This window comes from Phoenix dactylifera, chromosome 5 (genome assembly GCF_051530095.1).
Source record: "Phoenix dactylifera cultivar Ajwa chromosome 5, Ajwa_hap1_PhDact_Kaust_v1.1, whole genome shotgun sequence".
Taxonomy (NCBI): Eukaryota; Viridiplantae; Streptophyta; class Magnoliopsida; order Arecales; family Arecaceae; genus Phoenix; species Phoenix dactylifera.
The window spans coordinates 34,111,758-34,137,511 of record NC_143194.1 but is presented as its reverse complement, the minus strand read 5'-3'; the positions used below and the strand labels follow the sequence as shown (position 1 = coordinate 34,137,511).

The 25,754-nt window shown below is 38.9% G+C and overlaps 1 protein-coding gene, 1 long non-coding RNA gene and 1 pseudogene across 3 annotated transcripts; 1 reads left to right on the top strand and 2 right to left on the bottom strand.

Moving 5' to 3' along the window:
• The first annotated feature begins 3,795 nt into the window (after positions 1–3,795).
• LOC149753556 (peroxidase P7-like) lies at positions 3,796–6,724 on the top strand. The gene is made up of 3 exons (XM_089930942.1): positions 3,796–4,049; positions 5,151–5,342; positions 5,436–6,724. The coding sequence occupies exons 1-3, from the start codon at positions 3,813–3,815 to the stop codon at positions 5,988–5,990; spliced, it is 984 nt and encodes a 327-aa protein (XP_089787068.1). The 5' UTR covers positions 3,796–3,812; the 3' UTR covers positions 5,991–6,724.
• A 516-nt stretch (positions 6,725–7,240) lies between these two features.
• LOC149753555 (uncharacterized) lies at positions 7,241–8,481 on the bottom strand. Its single transcript, XR_016413342.1, has 2 exons — positions 8,377–8,481; positions 7,241–7,424 (listed from the first exon to the last, which is right to left on the bottom strand). It is a non-coding gene; the product is annotated as an uncharacterized LOC149753555 (long non-coding RNA).
• Positions 8,482–16,413: 7,932 nt separating this feature from the next.
• On the bottom strand, positions 16,414–22,659 carry LOC149753554 (uncharacterized; annotated as a pseudogene). Its single transcript, XR_016413341.1, has 2 exons — positions 22,015–22,659; positions 16,414–20,189 (listed from the first exon to the last, which is right to left on the bottom strand). The product of XR_016413341.1 is annotated as an uncharacterized LOC149753554 (transcript).
• Between the last annotated feature and the right edge of the window lie 3,095 nt (positions 22,660–25,754).

Genomic DNA, 25,754 nt, shown 5'->3' with positions numbered 1-25,754 from the left:
GACTTGTATTTCGTTACTAAAACTTCTTCATTGAAATGTTGAATTCTTGTAGCGGCGGGCATGGAAGTTCCTGCATGCTTCGAGCAACCCATGGTGGAAACAGATTAATTATGCTAACTACTTGAGAAGAAGATCAGAAATGAGAGCTAAGAAAAGTACGTCTTAATAACCTTTCTCTCGTATCGAGGGATCTTAATTCTCAGACTTCGGCTTTTTGAACCTGTGTTGTGTTTAACATTGGCAATAGGAAGACTACCCATTTTTGCCAGAAAGTATGTGCTGATACAGTGCCATATATTTTCTTTACTAAGCTAAGCAAATACTTTTTCCCTCGCGAACCCGTTCCATCCAATGTACTTCCTCGCTGCCAGGCGTTTAGCATTACCTCTCTCTAGTCTCTAGAAAGCAACATATTACATACCAGTTGTTCATCGTTACCTCAGTGGGTCACATTATTTCCAAAGTCAGTTCTATACTTAGTAATGATGGACGTGCTCGTATCTTGCAGGCTGAGTTGCTTGTCCAGAAAATGTCGGCATTCCGAATTAAACTGCCTAATTTTTGAATCCAGACCCTTTCCGATTGTTTTAGGGACTTGTTGATGTCTTCTAATTGGTATCTTTGAATTGGTATTGTGAAATGCGCCACTTAATGAAGCAAACTGATTGATGGAAGACAACGATGGAACTATTCTAAGTCTAAGTGACTTGGCAAGCCTCGCTAGCTGGTTGCTAAACTGGTCAATCAGACTGTGGACCATCTTAAATCAACATTATTGGTCTGTATCAAATTTCCAACTCAAGCTTCTTCTTCTTTTTCTTCTTCTTTTCTTCTTCTTCTCCTCTTCCTCCTCCTCCTTCTTCTTTTGGGTGACCACGTTATTTCATATGACAGTCTGCCAAGTCAAAAAAAGAGAGTAAAGAATACAAAAAAGAGGATATATCTATTGCAGTCGTCCAGATGAATTCTCCAAAATACTAAGCAACAAAAGAGGCAACCCAGTCTGCTGCTCTGTTCGCCTCCCGAAATATATGTGCTGCCTGAAAGGAGCACAACTCTTGGACCAGTCTACGGGTCTTGCAGATCAACAGGCGACCATTTTCATACTTGTTCACTCTTCGAATCCAATCAATCACCGTGGTGGAGTCCTCCTTAAAGCACACACTATCGATACCAAGTATCCGCCTCGCATAAGAGATACCCTATTTATCACTAAAATGTTGAATTCTTGTAGTGGTGGGCATAAAAGATCCTGCATGGTTTGAGCAACCCATGGTGGAAACAGATTAATTATAGTTACTAATTAAGAAGAAGATCGAGAATGAGAGCTAAAAAAGTCTTAATAACCTTTCTCTCGTATGGAGGGATCTTAGTTCGCAGACTTCGGCCTTTTGGACCCATGCTGCGTTTAACATTGGCAATGGGGAGACTACTCATTTTCGGGAGGAAGTATGGGCAGATATATACAGTACCTTATATTTTCTTTTACCTGTATGCTAGAGTCTTTAAACCGAATTCTTGAGCATTCTCACAGTGGTGTTGGAGAAGTCTTTCTTGGAATATTCAAGCTCGTAGGCTCTTGATTCGGCAGGAAACAAACCAACTGGAGCAACTCTATGACATACTATCCCTGTTAGGCCTTTGTGGATTTCTGATATACTGATCTAGAAAAACTCTCACAATGCGTGCCTTCACTCTTACTATAATTTCATCAATTTTGGAGGAGAAAGGGATTCGGAGAGATGGAAAAAAACTTTATGGATGGACGGATTGCTTCACAAAGAAGAAGAGTTGTAGAACGGATGGCTTCACGAGAAGGAAGAGCTATAGGACGGATGGCGTGGGGACACTTTACGTATTTTCTTCTTTTTTTTTTAAAAAAAAAGGACGGATGAACTCTATCATCAGTAGGGAAAGTCCCGTCCTACCTTGCTTATTCGATTTATACTTGAAGATCAGCGCCATAACGTATGTGCCAAAAAAAAAAAGGATGGTCGATCTCCGGGCGACCTTCGCTGGTGCATTCATCAAAGAAATTTTGTTGAGCGCATGAACACCTTTCATGCTAAATTGATTGACATATTTTGTAGTATAGGAACAAGGTTTGAACCTTGGTGGTGGATACGTGGTCCTCTTTTCATCTAAAACTCGGACTATATGAGCTAACTAATAGCTTTTTCCCGTGCGTACCCGTGCCATGCATCCAATATATTACTTCGCTACCAGACGTTCAGCATTACCGCTCTCTAGTCTCTTGGAAGCAACATGTTACATACCAGCTGTTCATCGTTTCCTCAGCGAGTCACATTATTTCCAAGCCAGTTCTATACTTAGTTATGATGGACGTGCCCGGCTCTTAACGGCTGAGTTGCTCGTCCAGAAAATGCCAGCATTCCGAATTAAACTGGTCAACTTTTGGATCCGGACCCTTGCCTGTTGTTCTAGGGACTTGTTGACGTATTCTAATTGGTTTCTTCGAATTAGTATTGTGAAATGCACCATTTAATGAAACAAAGTGATTGATGGAAGACAACGATGTAACTATTCTAATTCTAAGCGACTTGGCAAGTCTTGGTAGTTGCTGAACTGGTCAATCAGACTGTATACCGTCTTACATCAGGGATGGTGATTTCAACATGGTATCATATCAGAGCAGAGGTGATTTCAATGGTCCTAAATCAGTATTAATAGTCTGTATCAAATTTTCAATTCGAGCTCTAGCTACATTAAGCATACCATACAACGATCGAGCCAACCACAAATATATCTAACTTGCGCAAATTACTTGACTTAGAAGTTGGATATTAATCAAGTGATTAATCAGATCTAATAGGTTTATGTAGAACATGGCAGTAATTAATGCATGGTTTTCCCTTATTACTTTTTGAGTCTATGACATTACTACAAACCAAAGAAAATAAATTGCTATGGTGAGAATCATGACAGACTATGATGAGTCAATGATGCCTTGATTCTTATTTTCCAAGTAAATCACCACACTGGACGTCCGCTAGAATGCAGCGAGAAAGTACCAAAGGGACCGAGTCAACTATCTTTATGCAATCCGCTGTCCCAATTCTAGACAACCCTTGACACGGTTATATATTTATTTTGATCGGAACATGATGACATAACTGATATCTAAACTTGACTTGACTTTTTGGGCATCATGGTCCTACCTTATCGCATCAGCCATTGGGAAGGACAAAAAGGGGCAGCAGCTTCGAATAAACCCAAGTTTTGGTGCGATAAGCTGGATTCGGGTGTTAAATTGTAGCCAAGTGACAATGAGCCATCGGCTCCTCCTCCCCGGCACAAAAGGGGCTGCATGTTCAAGCTAGCCCAGACCACTCAACACACTCTTGGTGGGAAGAAGACCTCAGGCCGCTTTCCAGATGAAGAGGTTGACCCTGACCCCAACCTTCAGATGCCTTGATTCCCACGTACATGTTAACTCTAGATTGTTTTAATAAATCTTATTTATCACAAAAATATTTATGGTGTACATCCAGCGAGGATACCCCTTGACTTGGTAGTATAGAAGTTCCAACGATGGGTCCTATTGGATGCCACTATGGCTTGGACCAAGCCATTGTCCAATAGATGGGCTATTTTTTGAGCGGTCGTACTTGCGCCAAGTAACTTATTTTAAAAAATAAATAAACGCAGCAATTAGGGTAACGAGCCCAGTCAGAGAAGCAACGTTTGAATTCCAGCAACCGATGGCCATTCCATGCACGCAACAACTACACTATAAATAGGGGTCCTAGGAAAGCATTTCTCTCATCTCAGCTGAAACTCCTGGAGCAACCATGCAGCCTTCGTTAGCTATGGCCTTCTCCAATAGCTTCCTTTTGCTCTCTCTGCTATCACTGCTCGCTTGGGCTGCCGCTTGCCCTCCCCAAGGGCAGCTCTCACCTACGTTTTATGCAACAAGCTGCCCAGATGTACAGTGCATTGTACGCTCGGCCATGAAGCGGGTGGTCCGCAGGGAGCCAAGGATGGGAGCGTCCATCCTTCGGCTCTTTTTCCACGACTGCTTCGTAAATGTGCGATACAATCCCTTATTTGCTCCCTCGTTTCCCTTTCCTTCTTTTGACGTATATCTGCGACCACCTTCATTATGGTACGCTAGCTGCAAGTACGTTAACTACACCTTAGAAGAACGTCCATAGATCACCTACATGATTCATGCCACTTTCGCAAAGCTAGTTTACTTGTTTAGCAGGTGATTTACATCTTAGAAACACAATCAACTGGCATTTGGTGAATCGTTGTCATATGTCTCTGCAGTAGCCGTGGTCATTGACTCGTGAGACGTGACCCTATATAGAATCCATAGATTTATTTGCTAATCTCTAATTTGAATTTTAAGGGAAGTGTGTTGGCCGTAAGACCATTATAGAGATGGCCAGGCTGCTTGGCTGTAGTTTAAAAGGGGTATAGCAAGCTAGTAGAGACACGGTTCTACCATCTTGGTCATACCTGAACCTCGAAAGGGCAAATGCTTTACATGCGGCCAACGGCAACGTTATGCTGCTAGCTAGGTCGTAGCTGTGAGTTGTGAGTTGGAAACCTCTGCGGTGCCTGATTTGCACCATAAAGAGTTGAACAGCTTTGGATCTCCACCATATCATCTCATCATGGAGATGGACAACTGTGTCAAATATGCACTATAAAGAGTTGCCATTCATCTTTAAGATGGGATGACATTGTGGTTATCAAGGGCCGTACGGTCCTACATGTTGCAAAACTTGCATCGTCGAGGATTGAAACTTAGGCAGCTATACCCTTCTTAAACCGCAGCCATAGCTTAGAAGCTTAGAAAGCAATTTACATGCCTCCCATAGGATAAATCGCGGCTGTATATATCAGTCGTAAACACTGTCACAATTCTGCTAAAACTTAAGAAGTTAGTTACTAATCACTCTCCTAAGTACGGTAGACGTGTGTGCCAAATTAAAGCTGGTACAGTAAAAGATGGGTGCAAAACTTTACGTGGGTTCCAATAGCTTTTCAAGCTTCTTTTCCCAGTGTAACAGTAACGGAACAGACGTTTTTGTTGAACCCGGCCTAAAATCATCACTTCCGTTTTCCGCTTCTTTTACATACTGCCCAGTTGCTGAACGGACGTCCTCTGTTTTCTTCAGGGCTGTGACGGATCGATCCTTCTCGATGACACAGCAACGTTCACCGGCGAGAAGAACGCTCCCCCAAACCAAAACTCCGTCCGTGGATACGAAGTCATCGACACCATCAAAGCCCGTGTCGAAGCTGCCTGCAAAGCCACCGTATCATGCGCTGACATCGTCGCCCTCGCTGCTCGCGATGGAGTCCACTTGGTTAGCGTCGCACCCCATCATTTCCCACCTTCTCTTTCACCACCAACGTTCGGTCTTAATGCTTCAAGCTGATACCAATAACATACGTTGTAGCTCGGCGGGCCAACTTGGACGGTGCGACTGGGCAGGAGGGATGCAACGACAGCGAACCAGAGCGCGGCCATCAGCTACCTCCCCAGTGCCGGGGCCAACCTCTCCACGCTCATCTCCATGTTCGCCGCCAAGGGCCTCAACGCTCAAGAGATGACCGCGCTGTCCGGCGGCCACACCATCGGCCAAGCTCACTGCAAGAACTTCCGCGCCCGCATCTACAACGACACCAACATCAACCCAGGCTTTGCGGCGTTCAGGAAGAGGAACTGCTCGGCGTCGTGCGGCGACAGCAACCTCGCGCCTTTCGATATCCAGACCCCGAACCGTTTCGGCAACGAGTACTACCAGAACCTGGTGGCCCGGCGGGGGCTGCTGCACTCGGACCAGGAGCTCTTCAACGGTGGGTCGCAGGACGCGCTGGTCTGGCAATACAGCACCAACGCCTCGTTGTTTGCGAGCGACTTCGCCCGCGCGATGGGGAAGATGGGGAACATCAGCCCGCTCACCGGGACCAGTGGGGAGATCAGGTTGAACTGCCGGAAGGTGAACGGATGACGATACGGGCGGGTTACCAGTAGACCTGGGGGATAAGCCGAAATTGATACTATTTTAAGCTAGAAGTGATTCAACAAAAATACTACTAGATTATTAACTCCTGGAGTCAACATATTAAAATCTTTCAGACGGCACTGGAGCTTTTCTTTTTCCCTTCTTGTAACACTTGATCTTTTAAATTTTAGCTGGAATAACTCTAGGGTTGGCGGAACTTCCTAAGCAATAAGGCAGGCGGTTTTTCAGGAATATCTTGTTCCTCATAAGAATTATTATTTTAGAAATAAGCAACTTTGTTTAGAATATCCCAGTTTTCTATTTTACACTCCGAAACTTCAAAATTGACAAGACCCAAATAAATGGAAATTGCGGTAGCAGGTACGCAAGTTTCAAAATTCTACTGTGCAGGGTTTGGGTTCTGCTATCTGGGCAGCTGAACTAAGAATTAGTTCTTGACGACGGTCGCTGGTTCTGTTTATTTCGTAACAAGAAAATAGTTTTGTGAACTACAAATGTAAGGCCACCTAGAAAGTTCACTTATGTGCCTCTGAAGTCAGAGTACTGAACCATAACCATAAAATAAGAAGTAAAAATTTAAATGTAAGTCAATTAGAGAATATATGGTCATAAGTAGACCATCAGAACAATAAACCCTTTTAATGAAGGTTAATATATATATATATATATAATTAAATCGTCGGCTTACGTACGTTTGTAGAAGGGCAAAATGAGAAAATACATCCGTTTGCTGGTTCAATCGGTCTCCTTTCAGCCTTAATGACCTTTATGTCCTCTCGTTTTCTTTTCCTTTCAGCGTTATTGACCTTATCCCCTCTCGTCTTCTTTCCCTTTCAGCGTTAATGACCTTACTTCCTCCATGATCTCCTCTCCTTCCCCCATGAAGAAAAATCACAAGGATGGAGCTTCCTTGGTATCACTGGCCTTCGTTTTCTCATACCATCTCCTCCTCTTTGCAGATGTAGTAGCAGCCTCTAGTTTTCTTGTTGTGATATGAGTATGATTTTGTGGAAAAATATCTTGAGGGAAAAGAAGGAAGATTCAGACTTTTACCCGGTCTCATTCTATTACAAGAGAATGGGGTATGTGGCTAGGATTATAAAAACCCCTCATTTTTAGATAATTACAACCTAGCCCGTGTTTATGATGGATTTTTTCAAGCAACACGATGTATGGACAGGTAGCAAGACTAAATTTGAATTGTCGAATGGTTTTCTCACACCCTAGAGAATATATAAGGCCAAAAAAATATATTACAACCTCAATATTCGTAATCAACAATAACCTCAATTCATACCAAATAACAAAGTTGGTCCAATTACAAAATTTGATTATCTAACCAATATTAGTGATGATTTATCTAATCATTCCCTCCACCTATGATTTCAACCATAATCTTGTACCATGCAATCTATAACTCTGAAAAAGAGAAAAATGAAGGGTTATAAACTTTACAGCCTGCTAAGAATTTCCACACATCCACACCAACACAATAATAATATAAATTTGAAAACAGCAAAAAATCGTAGTACATAGCATGAAATCACAAACTGACTACCAATAATACTTGAATAATCAGTATAAATATGCACATCAAATATAAAAAAAAATCCAGTCACTCAAAAGTGATATAGCATATGATATCTCATAAATCATCAATAGTATTTTCAATACTTTTCATTCCAATTCTTATTAACTTGATCCGAATCAATTATCTTTTCGACTTTGGACCAAATTCCGGTCACGTTTTCAGCCCGTGACGGGACAACCAGCAATATAACAATTCTAGCCTGTGACAGGGGAACCAACAATATCGCATTTCCAGCCTGTACCAGCGCAACCAGTAGTATCGCAAATAGTAATTTCACATTTCTAGTTTGTGACAGGGCAAATAGTAGTTTCACATTTCTAGCCTGTGACAGGGCAAACAGTCGTTTCACATTTCTAACCTGTAATGGGACAAACAATAGTATCACATTTTCAGTCTGTGATGGGGCGACCAATGATGACAAGACGAGCCCAAAGTCCTTGTTTATTTAATCAAGTTCACAGCCACCTATTAATTCCTTTTTAACTTTATTTCCGGCTTTAAACTAACCACGATCACATTTTCCGCCCGTGACAAGACAATCAATATAATATGGTCAGTCCAGAGCATCACATCTATTAGTCTGATTATACAAGTATAAATTATGCTCATATACGCATTCATCATACTATCAATCACAAGCATACATAATCAAAAATATGATTTAATATAGAAAACATCATAAAACTATTCTTGCTTCTTACTTATCTAGATCATTAGCATATCATATATATAGGTACAAAAACATCTAGATCATACAGGTCAGTGTACAAGAATTCTTACCTCTTTGCTAACAACCCAGATAGACTAATCACCTGCCCACACTGCGATCTATGAACTGGGATGCGTAGAACCTTGCTCAACGTCCTTTTGTCCAAAAGATTGTTCTCCCGGAGAACCAAGTTAACATAAAAACATTATCCGAGATATCCGACAACCCAGAACCCTCTATTGGGGTCGATCCGGATCCACAATGAAAACATCTAGGACCCTCCTACTGGGTCCACAGAATCATACAAAGAGAGAGAAATAAATGAAGATAAATAATTGAGCAATATAAATCAAGAAAATAAATAACTGGCTAATAACTAGAATGCCTCATTATCACAAACCTAACAAACTTAAGTGGATTTGGTCATAAATTAAAGCAAACCATCAGTATTGTTATGGAAAGCTCCCAATTTGAAATCCAAATTGGAATGGTTCATGATGTGTTTTGCACCGATCTCAAATCATACCAATTAAATTGCATAGTTGATTTCTAATGACCATTTACATCATGATGTAAAGTTGGCACATATTAAAGGTTACAGCTTTACTCACCGTGCTACTCAATGTAAAATTCTTCAAGTATCCAGCATACTTGGAAGCTGCAACACCAAAAATCAAGAAACTGCTTACTTCTTTTCAGGCCCACAGGCTTTGCGAGCAAAAGAGCATGTACAAAAGCTCCAATATTTTCACGTAGATTCCTCAGAAAAGTTCAGCTGTAAATGACTGCATCAAGGAACAGTATTTGAGTTTCATATGGTGATTCTGCTCTATAACTGCTCATATGCATACAAACAGAGCCATCTAAAGCCTTCAGCTCTATTCTGAGCTCAAATAATTACTATAGATTGCATGAAAGCATTCATGATACATGCAAGCCAAAATCCTGAACACACAGAAGTATGCCTTATTTATTTACTTCTAAACAACCACAGTGATGCAGACCTGATTTCAGCTCAGATATATACTACAAAATAGATTTGATTTTGATCAAGTTTTATAAGACCTAAAGTTCAAGAACTGAGGAAATCTTTTGAAGGGATAAATGTACAGCCTAAAGGATGACAAGTTGGCTCAATCCTTCAAAAGAAAGAGAACATTGCAACAAAAAAAACTGTAGCCATGTTAATCTGCACATCCAAAAATTTGGGTTCCCCCCGAATCCTTCTTTTCCTAATTATTCCGATTGTGCACTACCTCCAACATTATTGCATACTTTTCGAATCCATTCTGGCAGCATCAGTGCACGTGACTATACATTTTCCATCTCTTTTTTGATCTTCCAGTGCAAATCTATACACTCTACCACTACCACCATGTTTTAGATTAGCTCCCATCATAATCAGCTAGCAAAACTCCTGTGCCTCACCTGATGTGCTAGTTTCTTATTCTATCATTGCTGATTTGTACCACATTTCCATCTCAGACTCCTCATCTCTGCAAATGTCTTTTATCACATTTATCTCAGCCTTCTTTATTACTGAACATTCCAGACTGTTTGACCTGTCAACTGTTATAGTTGGTTCATTAGTTTTTCTATCGGTCATCAAAGCATGCAATGGTCACATCTTACACCACAAAAGCATTTTACTAGTTGAACAAAATCACCTCTACTAGAAATGTCATCACCTAGACTATTTTTAGGCACTTATTGTACAATATAAAACATATATCACATTACAGCATTAACAGAAAATTATAGCAGCTTTTCCCCTTCTGGTGTTTAGATGGCATGACACTTTATTTTCATATTCATACATGGAATATAGAATACGAATATTGGTTTAGAATAACAAAGCTTGATTGATATAACCTGATGGAATTTGCTAGGGAGATCATGTAAGGTTGGAAGGGTTAGATTTAAGGACCTAAGGAAATATAGAATACGTTTACACTATCAGCTGCCAAGTTATATTTTCATAATAGAATATGAAAACCAAAATTAGTTTTTGCAGCATACTAGAAAAATAACATAATATTTTAGTGCAACTACTAGATTATATAATCGATTAGTCCTTAAATTTTATATTATTTTTTCATTAAGCATTTCATACCTATAAGAAAAAGTTAATGCATTTTTTTATTTTCTAATTTTGACTTCAAAATATACCATGGTTTGTTTTCATTTCTAAACTATCCAGAACCTTACTCCACAAATTAGGTTAACATGCTCCGAACCAAAATTCTAAACCTTGCATCCCACATACACAACAGGTCTTAAACTTCATCAATATCACAAGGGACCACAATGACCCTGCTATTCAACCAACTTTCACAATTTTGTAGAGAATCGACCATCATATGGTCTGCATGCCTGAATATGTCTATATCTCCTGCAGAGAAACTTGATGACCCAAATACTTGACTCTTCACAAACAAGCTAAACTTGAGTGACAATTTTATGATGCCCATTTGAGAGTAGTTGTATGCAATGATCTGCACAAGTCTGAACTTCTTCGTTGCTTTACCACCCCAAGTGTTCTCGAATCAAGGGCCACCACATCACTGAAAAATCACACTTCAAGAATAAGACACTTGGCCCATTTTTTCAGAAATTCTTTTTGACAATAAAGTTGGAATGGCCTACTTGCAAACTTTTCTAACTTCTGCTACTTCTCATCATCTGTAACAATAGCACCCCAGACTCCATATACCATATTGTGTTATCAGTTATTATAAGCTGACATTATTGGCTAGGTCTTCAGGGCGTAGATGTTTGTAAATCCAGCATTTGAGCAATGCATGGTTCTAATATGAATAAGATTGCAAATTTAATTCTATTTCCTGCATGCGCAGAAAAATTGATTGAAACAGCAAATATTCATAATCGGTAGCCAAATAAATTTGTTATGCATCAGGTTTCATAAAAAAGACATGCCTGGCAGCAGACATTCCTGATAAGCATGTATGCATATGCACTACAGAAATTTCTACTTCATGAAATATATTCTAACAGACTTTACATACGAGAGAAGCTAGGCAGCCACGCTCAACCTCCCCATGCAGTTTTCCCATTCCTTTTGATTGGTTGCTGAACACGCAGAAATCAGTGAATAAGAGGACAGCGGGATGCTCCAGTTAGTAAAGAGCAAAACCTATTTTAATCCTAATATATATTCTCATATCCATGCCTCCCCAACCAACACTGCCTTCTCTCTTTTACCACCTCTACTGCCTCCCATCCCTCCTATCCCTACCACGCCAACACCGCCCTCCTTTCCTCTTTTTCCTTTCATCTCCTTCTCCTCTTTTCCTCTCCCTCTTTTTCAGACCTACGATCCTGATCAACCATTGAAAAAAATGACAGCGCGAAAATTCAAACCACTAGAACAAGAAAATACCATAATTTTCATCAGAAATAGAAATCCAAGACCTAAAAAGCCTAAACTAATAGAATATACAGATTTTGAAAATTCAGTCAGATCAAAAGCAAGGGACAAGAAAAAATGTTAGAAATGCGCACCCCCCCTTCCTCTCTCTCTGTGTTTTGGTGGCGAGAGTCTTAAGAGACTGAAGACTTTGCAAGATTTCCATCCTTCCAAACAGGATTCATCATGGGAATAGGTCCTTCCTCGAACCCTTGATTTTTTTTCCCTCAGAAATTAGGGCCTGCACTATATCGAGATTAGGATTGGACCAAGGTAAAAAAAAGTCTGCAAGATAACAGAGTCATTGGAAGCACTTCTAAACAAGACTCAAAAAAAAAAAACAAAAAAAAACAAAAAAAAAAAAACTTAAGTGTAAACAGCATCAATTTGGTGTTTCTATCCCCATCTGGACTAGGGAGGTTGTGGGAGTCTTGAACTTTGCTGTGATTAGACTTGGCATCGGGCCGTGCCGGGCCGGCCCGGCCCAGGCCCACCAGGCCAGAGGTCTAAACGGGCCGTGCCTGGCCCGGCCCGCTTCGTTAGGCACGGCCCGCTCAGCAGAGAACCGAAGCCCGGCCCGGCCCCAGGCCCGTCTATTGGCGGGCCGGGCCCGGCACGGCACGAGACGGGTCGTGCCTGGCACGGCCCGTCTCGGGCGCAAACGGGCCGTGTCAGGCACGGCCCGTCTGGAGAGGGGGGAGAAAAATAGCCGTTTCCAACGGCTATTTTGGGATTTTTCCAAAAATGCCCCTCCCAATAGTCCAAAAACGGCTAAATTGAGGGGTATTTTGGGAAAAAAATTTTGGGCTTCTATAAATACCTCTTTCCTCCCTCATTCTCACCACACCAAACCAACTATTCTCTCCTTCTCTACTACTATTATTTCTCTCTTCTAAAGTGCTCTTCTAGTAATTTAATTTTTAGTTTGCATTTAGCAAGTGTTCAAGTGCTACACAAGAGGAGGTTCCTATTGAGAAGAGAAGGTCACTCCTGTTGAGAGCACAAGAGGAAGCTCAGAATCTCGGCTCTGCCTCTGCCCTCCGACCCTCTACTCAATTCCTCCTTGTGGTTAGTTTTTATTTTTTGAATTCATCAATTTAGATATGTCATCTTTTGAGGAAAGTCATTTTGGCATTCCTCCTGTTTCTGAGGGAGAAGAAACTAATCCCCAACCCCATGTTCCTAGTTCCTCTAGAATTAGTGAACCGAGTGAAGATCAAACCTCTTCTCGTAAGAGGACTAGTGCTGTATGGAATGAATTTGATAGAGTTATGGTTGATGGAGTCTGGAAAGCTAAATGTAAAAAATGTGCCAAACTTTATAATTGTAGTAGTAGTGGGAACAGGACATTTAAAAAGACATCAAGAGAGTCATAGGATGCATGATTCTCATGCTCAAACTCAAAGTACCCTTAATATACAAGGGGGATTACTTGTAGGTAATTTTGCATATAATCAAGAAAATCAAAGAAAAGCACTTGTAAAATGGATAGTTAAGGATGAATTACCTTTTAGTTTATGTGAATCTTCTAATTTTGAAGAATATGTTCAATTAAACCTACAACCTGCTTACAAAAGAACTAGTAGGCGTACATTTAGAAGAGTAGCTATGACTAACTTTTTAGCAATGAGACAAAGTTTAATTGAAACACTTTCTACTTTAAATGCAAAAATTTCATTAACTTCTGATATTTGGTCAGCATCTGTAGGTAGTAATTGTTTTATTGCCATTACTGCTCATTATATTGATAATGATTGGCAATTAAATAAACGTATTCTTGCTTTTCGTGCTTTTGATTTTCCACATTCTGGGCAACAAATTTCAAATGTCATTTATCAAACTGCATGTTCATATAATATTAATGATAAAATTATGTCTATTACTTTTGATAATGCATTTAATAATAATTCTGCTGTTACATTATTAAAAGACTCATTGCATCCCATGTTAGATGAAAATTTATTGCATATTAGATGTGCATGTCATATCTTAAATCTTTCTGTTCAAGCTGGCATGGGCATGATTCAAGATGTGATTTCAAAAATTAGAAATGCAGTTTCTTTTATTCATGCTTCAAGATCAAGACTTCAAGAATTTAAGGAACTATGTATAAATCATGGTAAACGTTTTAAAAAATTTAAACTTGATGTAATTACTCGTTGGAACTCAACATATAGCATGATACATGATGCATACCCATATAAAAACTTATTAAGTGCATATATTAATGATCGTGGATTAGGCTTTACATTGACTGAAACTGATTGGAATAAAGAAAAAATTTTGAAAGATTTTTTGCTTAGTTTTTATAATGCCACCAATGTTCTTTCTGATATTTATTATCCAACTTCATGTTCATTTTTACAACAAGCATATATAATTAGTCAAAATTTTGCAGAACATAGACATGATGATGTTTTAATGCCTATTATTGACCAAATGGAATCTAAATGGAATGAGTATTGGGACAAGATATGTCCTATGCATAACTTAGCTGCTGTATTTGATCCAAGAGTTAAATTGAATAGCGTGCTAATTTTACTTGATGCATACTGTGAAAATATGATTCAAGATCCTGAACCTGCTAAAAATGAGGTAAAACAACTTCTTTATGATATTTATGCTATATATGATGAAAAAATTCGTGGATCTAGATTCTCCATACAAAGCTCTATTTCTTCTTCTAGTAGTTTCGTTCGTCATCTATTTTTTCATTCATTGCACAGAGAAAACACACACATGCTTCAAGTTTATCTTCATCTTCTTCATCTTTAAGTAGTGAACTAGAATTTTATTTACGAAATGATATTCAATCTGCATATGATGAAAATCAAATAGAGAGTCTAGATGTATTATCTTGGTGGAAGAGTGTTAAAAATCAATATCCTGTTATGTCTGCAATTGCACGCGATATTTTAGCTGTGCCGATGTCCACGGTAGCATCGGAATCCGCTTTTAGTGCAGGTCGGCGTGTTCTTGACGAAAAGAGAAGTAGGATGACGGGCGAAACGGTTGAGATGCTTCTTTACTTCAAAGATTGGTTGGATGCTGAGGCAAGACTTCAAGATAAAGGTGGACATAATACAACATCCTCTGATGATGATGATACAAACACTACTGAAGAGTGAATACTGATTCACTGAATCACTGATGATTAGTAAGATTTCTTAATTTTTTATAATTGTACATTTTTATTTTTTTAATTGTTAAAGTGAGTCATCTCTATTTTTTCTCCTTTCTTATTGTATTCTGGAGGTCAGACCAAGGTCCAAACCTCCCTTCATGTACCATTTTGATTTAAATTAATAAACTGGTAGGGGTCTATGCCAAACCCCCCATCATTAAGGTGGCTTTATATTAATAAATCCTTAGTTTTCAATATTTATTAATTTATTAAAAAAATTTATGAAGCATTTATTTTAATGGAGACAGGCCGTGCCTGGCCCGGCCCAGGCCCTTATGGGCCGTGCCGTGCTTGGCCCGCGGGCCAAGAGCGGGCCGTGCCGGCCCAGGCCCGAAGCGGGCCGTGTCGGGCTCGGCCCGCGGGCCAGAAACCCGTGACCCAGCACGGCCCCCTTGAATGGGCCGTGCCAGGCACGGCCCGGTACTGTAGCTAGCGGGCCGCGCCCGCTTCGTGCCGGGCCGTGCCGGGCCGTGGGCGGCCCGGCCCAGTGCCCAAGTCTAGCTGTGATAAGCAAAGGTAAAGGCTGTCGGGGGATATTTGCTCAGGGAGGATTGGCAGGGCACCTTGGGCAGTGAGGGATATTTATGGAAGTAAAAACTTTTCTGGAAGAGAAACTAAATTTACTGGTTGCTTACAGCATGGAGGTGGGGCGTGGGAAGCCAAGCATGGCTCCCTAGCTTCTCTCTTTATATATACGTGTAACTTTCTATTTTCAGTCTACAATAAGGTAAGCCTGCTATCTTAATCTTGCTTGCATACACAGGAAGTACATGCACAAGTAGCATACCTTCCCCAGGCCTGAATACACAATAGCAGTTCTATCAATTTTAAAATCAATACAACCACATTTTGCCTCTTTTACCGCACCAGAAACATCAATTGTCACAGATCTTAGCTATATAAAAGAGCAAACAATTAGAGCAGCACTATCAACATATCTACCATAGCATACAGGGAAATAACTGAAGAAACTCACTTTGGGATTTGGCATCAACCCACGTGGACCGAGGATCCTAGCAATCTGATAAAGGAAGATTTGTAAGTGAAATGAATTACAGATAAATCTAAGTAACTAAAATATGCAAGAACAGAAATTCATGCTATGAACCTTGGAAAGATGGGGCATAAACATAGGAGTGGCAATGCACTTGTCAAAGTTAAGTTTGCCTCCTCCTGCAGGGTTTATGTTCAGAAGCATAAGACAGATTAATACATTTGAACTGCAGCAAATATAAAATTGATGAGGTGACGCTGCATCTGGTGATTAACATATAAACTTTGCAGCAAAGCATTCTTTGCATAGAACCAAAGACTATTGCATGTCATCTGTTACCAAAAAAAGAAAAAATATTCTCAATTGTGCAAGCATATTAAACATAACTCTCAGGATGTGCAATCTTCAGAATGGAGAATATGTTTAAGCACTACTACACATCAAACAGAGAATATAAAAACAGAAAATAAAGAGAGTTAACTGATTCAATAGTCAAAAAGACATCCTGAAAAATTCATGATCAGAAAGAAGTGATGGTTACTACAGAAACAACCAACAACATTCAGATAGTTGGCTTGTAAGAACAACAACCAAAAGGCTCACTTTCGGGCAAAGATCAAGCCGTTATGTCTCTCAAAGTATCGAGTACATTAAGAATTATGTAAATATAATATCATTTTTAATTTCCGCTATCAGTTCATCGCCACCAACTATGTCAGCTCCTGAAGCTCTGGCTTCATCTGCTGCAGGCCTTTCAGCAAATACAGCTACTCTAACAGTCTTTAAAAAAATATATATCAACTATCAGTACGAAATAAAGCAGATTTAATTAATGTAAACTGAAAGGGCTTGTTATTTGCCATTGAAAGGTACCTTTCCAGTGCCATGAGGAAGTGTCAAAGCACCATGTACCATCTGTGACATCATACCAATATTGTGAAAAGCAATATGTTAAAGAAGCAAACCAGCTACAACAACTATATAATGATATGATATATCAACCTAAATTATGAACTCAACAGCATTAAAAGCAGTCAGTCTGTTAGTTGAGAAAGTAACCGATATAAATGCTAAATTTTCTGACTACATAGATGAAATACAACAGCTTAAGGCATATGGAAATATTGCAGTGTGATCTTGAGAAGTTGCTTCCATGATTCAAGACTTTGCTTAAAGTCAACTGGCAGACTTACATATCCTAGTTACTGAACTTCCAGAAAGGCCACCACTTTTGGATGTTTGTCTATTAGATGATCAATTCACACACATAAAAAATAAAATAAAATAAGATTCACTGGGCCATGAATGTCATAATTCAACAGATGATTTTTTTTTTTTTTGATTATAATTCAACAGATGATGTTCACTTCAGTGTTCTCACTGCATGGAAAATCAACTTTACCTATTGCCTTGACAGCAACATTACATGGTCTCTAGAATTCTTTGAGTGATTGGCAATTCATGACACAACATAGCACATCAACATGCACCACAACTACCATCCAACTTAGTTACTGCACAGCTATATATCATGGCTCAGATCAAATATCACTATGATTTCAGTATTGGCATTTTAGGTAATTAAATACTTCAACATAGAAAGGAAACATCTTGCAAAAGAAATTAAAAAGTTAAAAAATTATCTCGAAAACATCAATCATGCATTTCACAAAGAAATGTGAATTTGAGGCCATTTTTGTGCACATTGTTAGCTATTCAGTCTCTTATGATTGTAACAATCCAGGGCCTCACTCAAAAAAGATAGCCGAAAGATGTTATTTAGATTCTTTAGTCTTGTATAAGTACCTAAGATATACCAAGTATATAACCGATGTACAACTAAACACATGCCCACATAAGTCCTCACATGCTCCCCCCGTTTTTAAACCATGGCGTCCTTGTCAGTTGAAGGGTTCAAATTTATTCAAATCCAATTACAAACACCACGATCAACTCGTGATCAGTCCCAAAAGGACTTATGTTGCAACCTCTTCTATTCCACATGGGTCATCAGCCAGGTCCACTCTAAAATCATTGTAAACAATCCAAAACCTCACCTAAAAAGGTTAGCCAAAAGGTGTGATTTAGATTCCTTAGCTCTGTACATGTATCCAGGATCTACCTAGTACATAGCTAACATAGGATTAAACACATGCCTCCATGAGTCCTCACAATGATTGAATAGAAGTATAGAAGCTATTGTAAATAATTGTGTAGTAATATTTATACACATGTGTATTCATAAAATAAATGCCAAATAAAGCTTTTCATCTCACCATTTGTGCTTCTAAAAGAACATTTTATTTTTTCACATTGTAGATAGTCCTACCACATATCTACATACTCAATAAATGTCATAGTAATCCAATGCTTGTCAAGTATTTAACATAATCTGCTGACAACTAAGGATAATATTATTTTTCCTTTAAATGACCATTTCTGCTAAAATAAGCCACAAACTTCTTGTATTTTGCAAAGCAAAGATTGCTCTTACTGTTTCCAATAATGATCACCTAATAAATATTAGATCTAACCAAATAGGCTACTTTGAATTATGTTACATATTGATATTGTATTTTAAGTACAATATGTGCTTGCACCAAAAAGATATAAATACACAAACATAGAACAAGTTTGCATGCATATACGTAAATAAATTCTGTATGGATTACAATGTTGCTGAGTTTTCAAGCTTAGCAGGCCAAACATTACACTAAAGAATTCGACATCTTTGAGGAAGATCCAAGTGGTAAAACATCCCATTTCATTATGTAAACTAAGTCTTCCTCAAAATTGTCTAAAAGAAAATTTCCCATAACCATCACTCTTTGATGGACTTCACTGATTTTAGATAAGAGGCATCTCTTTAGGTTCAAGCTTTTTGATATTTGTAGCTTTTTGCCCTTTCTCTTTGACATCCATTTGATATAACTCACAAAATATTCTCATGCCCTAGGGTATTTCATCTCCACTAATCAAGGTATTTGGAACAGTCCTGAACCACCCAATTAGGGGCAAACCAAGCCATGCTGGCGGTGAACCGGAATGGTTCAGGCATTTAAAACGAGAAACTGGTAGGAGGGAGAGAGGGAGAAAGAAAAAGATGAAGAGAGAGAGAGAGAGAGAGAGAGAGAGAGAGAGAGGGGAGGGAGGGATGGAGGGCCGGAGGAGGGGCTCTGCCCTCCGGACCCCTATTCTTTTGAAACAAGGGTCTATCAAGGCTCCATTTTTTATTTTGAAAATTTTAAGTGAAGTCTGTAACCCCCTTGCCGACTTCACTTAAATTTTTTAAAATAAAAAAGAGACCCAAATTTAAGTGAAGTCGATAACCCCTTTGCCGACTTACTTCAAATTTTTAAAATAAAAAAGGAGCCCCGATGGACCTATGTTTCGAACAAAACAAGGTCTGGAGGGTGGAGCTCACCCTTCGGTCCTCTTAGGCCCTTCGGTGCCCCTCCGGCGGCCTCCGAAGGCGTACTGAACCATGCCGCCGGCCGGCCAACCAGTATGGGCTCCGATACCAGCATGGCGAATCTTGCCACTAATTACACTTTTGTTGATTTTTAAAGAATACTTGAGAATGGTCCCAAGAATAGTAAGGACACCAGCATTAAAATTGTCTCTTTTTCTATATGAATGAGTTTATCTTAACATTACATCCTTTAGTGACAAGACACATGGATACAACCTTCATATAGATTCAAGTAAAAAAAATGCAACGTCACATGTTATACTTGATCACTGAACTGAACTATTAAATAGTTTTCACCTATAAATTGCATGGCATTTTCTACTGTGAAATGAAGCAAAGGCAATTCCTAGGCTTGTGTGTTTAATATCTATTAATATTTCAATAAGGAACTGAGTTTCAATGTTTAGCCAACTCTTGAGTTGTTTATTAATTTGTCATACTTTAGCTCCATGGTGGAGACAATTGTATCACACTAGCTAAAATTCCTTTATTGCAATGGATTCATATTAAAAACATCATTCACTAAAACATAAGTCCAAAACCATGAAAATAAGTAGGAATACTTTATATACCACAAACCACGGCGATTTCATGTATCACAAGCACAACAAGAAGGGTTTCAAACTTCCAAAGCAATATAACTAATTTAAACATGAGAATTAGTTTAAAATAAGTAGCTTGGTAGACTAAACCTGGTCACCACGATGTGGATCAACACCCAAATTAACATGAGCTTCAACCGTTTCAACAAATTTGCGCTTTGCATTAGCCTGAAAATTGACTCGAACTCACATAGAACAGCGAAAACTGCATTTGTACAATAAAACAAACCGAAAAAGAAAAAGAAGATAAGAATGACCAAGAAATCTTCTGAATGTATGAACAAACCACTTGTATTTTTTTCCATAGTCACTCTTGACTTTTTTTTTTTACAACTTCTGAAGAACAACATAGATAAAGAATGGTAATGACCTAGCAACTATTAGATCAGTTCTGCTGTTCTAATTTAATCCCATTCTACAAGTAATCCATGACTCAGTTGTGCCAATTTATGAAACAAAAAAATGCAATCAGTCTCAGAATGTATGCATAATGAGACACATCTACCTTCATACTAAAAAAATAATGATAAAAATAGTTATGGAATAAAAGACCCTAAAATAAAAAAAGAGGAAGAAAACACAGAGTTTTCCTATTTGGGATCTTTACATTGGTTAGCATAATAAAAGGAGTCAAACTCCAAACAAATTTTCCATTCAGGTCATGAGGTAGGCATTGTTTATACCCAAAAACAACTAGAGAATTGGTGATTCTTTGGACTAGATCACTTCAACTCACAATTATAGATGATATGACCTGTGGATGCAATAAGCCATTATAGAACTATCAAAGGGATTCCTTATGAAAAGCTAAGGATCACATTATCATGATAAACTTTTAACCTCTATCGCTATGGTAATAGAGCAGCAATTACTGGGGCGTCTAGACTATATCTTCAGGACTAGCCATTAGTCATGTGAACAGTCCAAGTAAAATGATGGGCATATGCTCGAAAACATGTTCAGTTTGAACAAAGCTACAACTGCTGAAACTAGTTGAATATTTTACAGCTGGAAAAGCTACAAATCACCCTTTACTGATCACTGCTTGGTTCACCTAGGGAAGCCGTTTATTGGCTAAGCACAGGCAGGGCCAGACTGACATCATCGGCCCTACCATGTTGGATACCAATCCCCGACTGCCACATCCCTGGTGAACAGAGCAGTGATCATTAATGGGTGATCTGTAGCAGGATCTTTACTGTTACAGCTTATGATTAATGTTACCATTTTTACTACAAGCCAAAAAGATTAACATGTCAAGGTCAAGAATGGTATCAAATAAAGGAAAAAAAAAGAACAATATATGAGTCTTGTGCTTTTCCGCTTCTCTTTTAATGAAAATGTGTTTCATGATATAACTATGTTTCAAACAAACACTCAAATGTGAGTTTTGTGATTGCGCATGAAGTTGTTAAAAAATAAATCTAAGAATACAAAAGAAATTAAAGTGCAAGAACATTGTAACTAGGGGTGAAAGTGGATCGGATAATATCCATCTAGATCTGTTTTTGTATTCCAATCTATCCGAATATAGATAGAAATTTGATTATCCGATTAATATCCGTATATGTATCCATATCTGTCAAAAAAAAAGATATGGATATGGATATGGATAGATAACTATCCGATCCGTATCCGAATATTCGATTCCATTTGTAAACCTAATTAATTTTATATAGTACTCAAAAACTTTTAAGAAAAATAAATTACCATATTAATATACTATTAACTTGATTTATCAACCACTTATTAATAGTTTTGATTTTGTGGTCATAAAGTTTAATTATCCGATTTGTATCCATATTTTTATCCATACTTTCGGTATTCGATTTGTATCCATATTTGTTTAAAACAAATATGAGTATGAACTTTTAGATCTAACTAAGATTCGTATATGTATTTGTATTCGTCAAACAAAATAAATATGGATATGGATATGCTAACATCCGATCCATATCGGATCGGATTTCAGCCCTAATTGTAACCTATCAATAAAAGAAGGAGAAAGATAATTAAAATCATATGCTGACCTTGACTTCTCTGATGGCCTCCATCAGATCCATGGAAACCTTCTGCGGCCACTTCTCAGGCTTGATGAGCGTCGGGAACGGAATCTTCTCTTCTTGAATGCCGAAGAAACTCCACACCCAGGCATCGGATTGGATCCTCCTCACCTCTCTTTGCAGTTGCTCATGTTCCCCTTTCTTGTCCTCCTCGCTACCTCTTCCACCGGAGCTGATGTCTGGTCTTCAGGGAGAGGCGCCACCCGGGACGGATAAGAGACCGGCGATATCACTGGAATATCTTTCACGGAGCGGGCGTCCGCTCGAGTCCAAGGACGTGATCCCGCATCCGCCTGCGGTTCCAGGCCGGATTCTTGAGGCCGGGAGTCGGTCCGCAGCGCCTCGCGTTGCCTTCCTTGCGGAGGGCGCGCAATAGGAGGGTTCTTGAGGTCCTCCCCTTCCTCCTCGGAAGGGGAGGGATCCATGGGCTTGACGGGGTAAGAGACCGGCTTGATGGGAGAGGAGAAGGAGAGCGACCTCAAGAACCCTGGGCGTGGGGAGAGAGAGAGGAGAAGGGGAGACGGGGGAGGTGGGAAGGTCGGACGCAATGGCGAAGAGCGTGGGATAAGAGGGTCTCCAGGCGGGCCATCGGCTCCGACGGAGATGCGCAGATGGCGGGCACGGGCGGCGTCTGGGTTTGGGGAGTAGGGAGCGGTGACGGCATTAGCCTGCAAGGGAACGAACGGACCGACTGATCGGGCCTAATGGGCGGGCATTTGTCTTCGAACACGGTCCGTTGGCCGTTGGAGGGAAACATAAGCGACACTCCGAATCGTACGATCCACGCAATCTTTGAGCTGATTCCATCCGCCCAGGAGTAGCCATCGGTTTGGACAGACAAGATGCCAATTAGATCGCATACAAAATATATAAAAAATTTATTAATTTGAATCTGATCTATTTACCAAATCAATTAAAAATTTTGATCTAAACCTGATTATTAAACCGATGAAGCCTCAATTGGTCTATTTTATTAAGCATTGCCCCCCGTATATCCGGTGGTAATGCCGCCATGTATGATCCAAGAGGGTCTGGGGTGTCGATTTTTGTATTCTTTTTCAGTCTTACCGAATAACCAATGGCTTTCGACTGCAACATGCATTCGATCAAAACATGTTCATGAATGCACCGGGTTCGGATATTTGCAGCTCATTCTTACCCTTAATTTAGATCTAAGTAGCCTGAGTATACCCACTTTGTGCAGAGGAAAGCCAGCAATATGATACGTTGTACCCGTTGAGTTGTTCGTGAGTGTAAATTAAATTTGAGTTTTATTCTAGCAAGTTTCCGTTCATTGATTTCTACTTTTACATGAAACTGAACATATCTGGGAAACAATTAGATGTATTGGTTGATTCAAAGTATTGGAGAAAACTTCATCAATGATGGGAAGAGTACAGGCTCTGCTAATCCGGAGCAATTATTTCGCTTGTAACCAGCCATAACATACAAACCAAAAAAACAAAGAGAGAGTGTTCAAACCAAATCATGAGTATTTGGATATATGAATACTCCTGCATGTTGTCTCATTTTGTTATCACAACACAAAAGAGATGTTGTTTCAGATCATGAGATCCCTGCTTGTGTGCTAAAATATGAGATTATATGGTGGCAACGGAAAGATAGAATGCAAATAAAATAAGAAAGCATTAAGAGACCAAGTTTTCTTGACAAACTCCTTTGTTTTCTTCCTTTCAACTAGTCATAGTTTCGAAGGAAATTGGCCATAGTAGCTCAAACATATCACAATGTTTTTATTTTTTCTTTGTCATTTTCTTGGTTAGTCAAAATAAAAGAAAATTTTCTTTTATTCTTTCATCTTTCCTTCAAAAATACAGTTCAAAATTCCAAAATCTTGGCTAGACTTGAAAGTCAGCTGAGTTGAGTTGACCCGAAGATTTGGTCAAGAACCTAGTGAGTTTTAAACATCAGAACTCATTAATAAATTAATAACTTAAAAATATATATACTATTATGAGTACTTAATAGCATACATAGCAATGTGCATATATGGATACATCCGGTGTATGAAAATAGCTCCAAAAAAAAAATGCTTGAAGAATTTTGAGCAAACATCTTAGAAAATGGATATATAGATTTTTAGGATAGATCTATAATAAAAAAATCTATGCATCACAAATCCTATAAAAAAAAAATCTATACACCTTAGATATACAAACAGATCTATAGAATGAAAAAACATTATTTTATGCATTGATATCAATGTTCAAAAAAATAAGAGAGACTCAATCAACCGTAAGAAATAAAAAGAATAAAATATCAGAAAATCAAGAAATAAAGAAATCAATACCTCACGAATTCAATAAATCGCTGCGCTAAAAAAAAAAAAAAAGGAGAGGAAGGAAGCAAGATGGAAATCAAAATTCGTTACAGATGGTGCTTCCTTGCAGACAGCTCTTTTCTGGAGTCTCTCAAGTTAAGTATGCGGGGATTTGACCAATACTCAACTGCTGGATCAATAGGTAAGATTGTTCCAAAATTTATCCCAAGATCACTATATACCTGTTCTTAAAAATAGATTTGAGATCATTGGGTTGGGCAGTGATTTGAGAAGTAGGGGTGATTTGAGATCTCTGCATCACTAGTGACAACCAAACAAGGTGATCTTATCACTTACTCCTATATCATTCTTAATCTTTGGGTCACCCCATATCAAACACCACCTTAATAAAAACAAGAGCTGGACAAAGTAGAAGAGTGGTTTTGGTTTTTCGAGAGTGTATGCTACTGATCTTCAACATGAAAAAAGAGAGTCGAAACTTAATAACTTGTACCACTGAAGCCATGTGGATGGTTTTACTAATGCTAAGGCTTGTAGGACAAAAAAGAATTATCAGGATAGATACGTTTCTTCTGCAAATGTTTTACTTTTTTTTTTTACAATAGATGATTCATACACTTCTAGTGTGAATACATCCAAAAAAAGTCAAAAAATAACAAGTCTCGGAGTGCTCTAAGCAACTTCCTCTTACCAACCAGAGGGCTCCCTTAGAGTGGTCAGCCACATATGAGGCCATCCAATACATAGCTCTATTGGTCTATCTATAGACATGTTTTACTTGTTCATGAGATGAAGAATGATTCCACCTATTTTGGCGCAATGAAGGACATGCTATGCTGTGCACGAAGAGACAAATGGTCTCATTTGAAGATGGTTACTTTTGTCGTTGGGTTGATGGCTTCTTTTCTCCTTGATTGCTAATGCTCACTATTATTCATCACTTTAATTTCTGTAATGGCCTAGGTCCAAGAAAACAAAAGGTGGTAGAGGTATTAGTTACATCTATTGATTATTTCTGCCACACGTTACTTGGGGAGAGAATTTGCTTGCGTCATGGACATAAGAACTCACGTAGCGGTGATTTTGGTGTGTGAACTTATTGTCTATCAAGAAAATTATTAGGAATCAAACATGAACACATACCATGATGACGCCTATTTGTTGTCTGATACTTTTTTTTTGGGGATGCAAGATGCCTATAACATGCATGAACCTATACAATCCAATATTTTTTTGATGAACTATATGATCCACTTAAATTTTGGTTTCGACATTAATAACTCACATAGTTTGACAATGGAATCATTATCCACTTCTATATGAAGCGATAAGGAACATGGAAACATCTTTTTTGGAGCTATGACAATGGAGATGGAGTTGAACATGAAATATTTGTTTATATCTA

Excerpts from the sequence above, each read along its gene's own strand:
- LOC149753556 (XM_089930942.1), top strand. The coding sequence starts at position 3,813 with ATGCAGCCTTCGTTAGCTATGGCCTTCTCCAATAGCTTCCTTTTGCTC. Across the intron at positions 4,050-5,150 it reads TCCACGACTGCTTCGTAAAT|GGCTGTGACGGATCGATCCT; the intron begins GTGCGATACAAT and ends TGTTTTCTTCAG. Across the intron at positions 5,343-5,435 it reads CTCGCGATGGAGTCCACTTG|CTCGGCGGGCCAACTTGGAC; the intron begins GTTAGCGTCGCA and ends CATACGTTGTAG.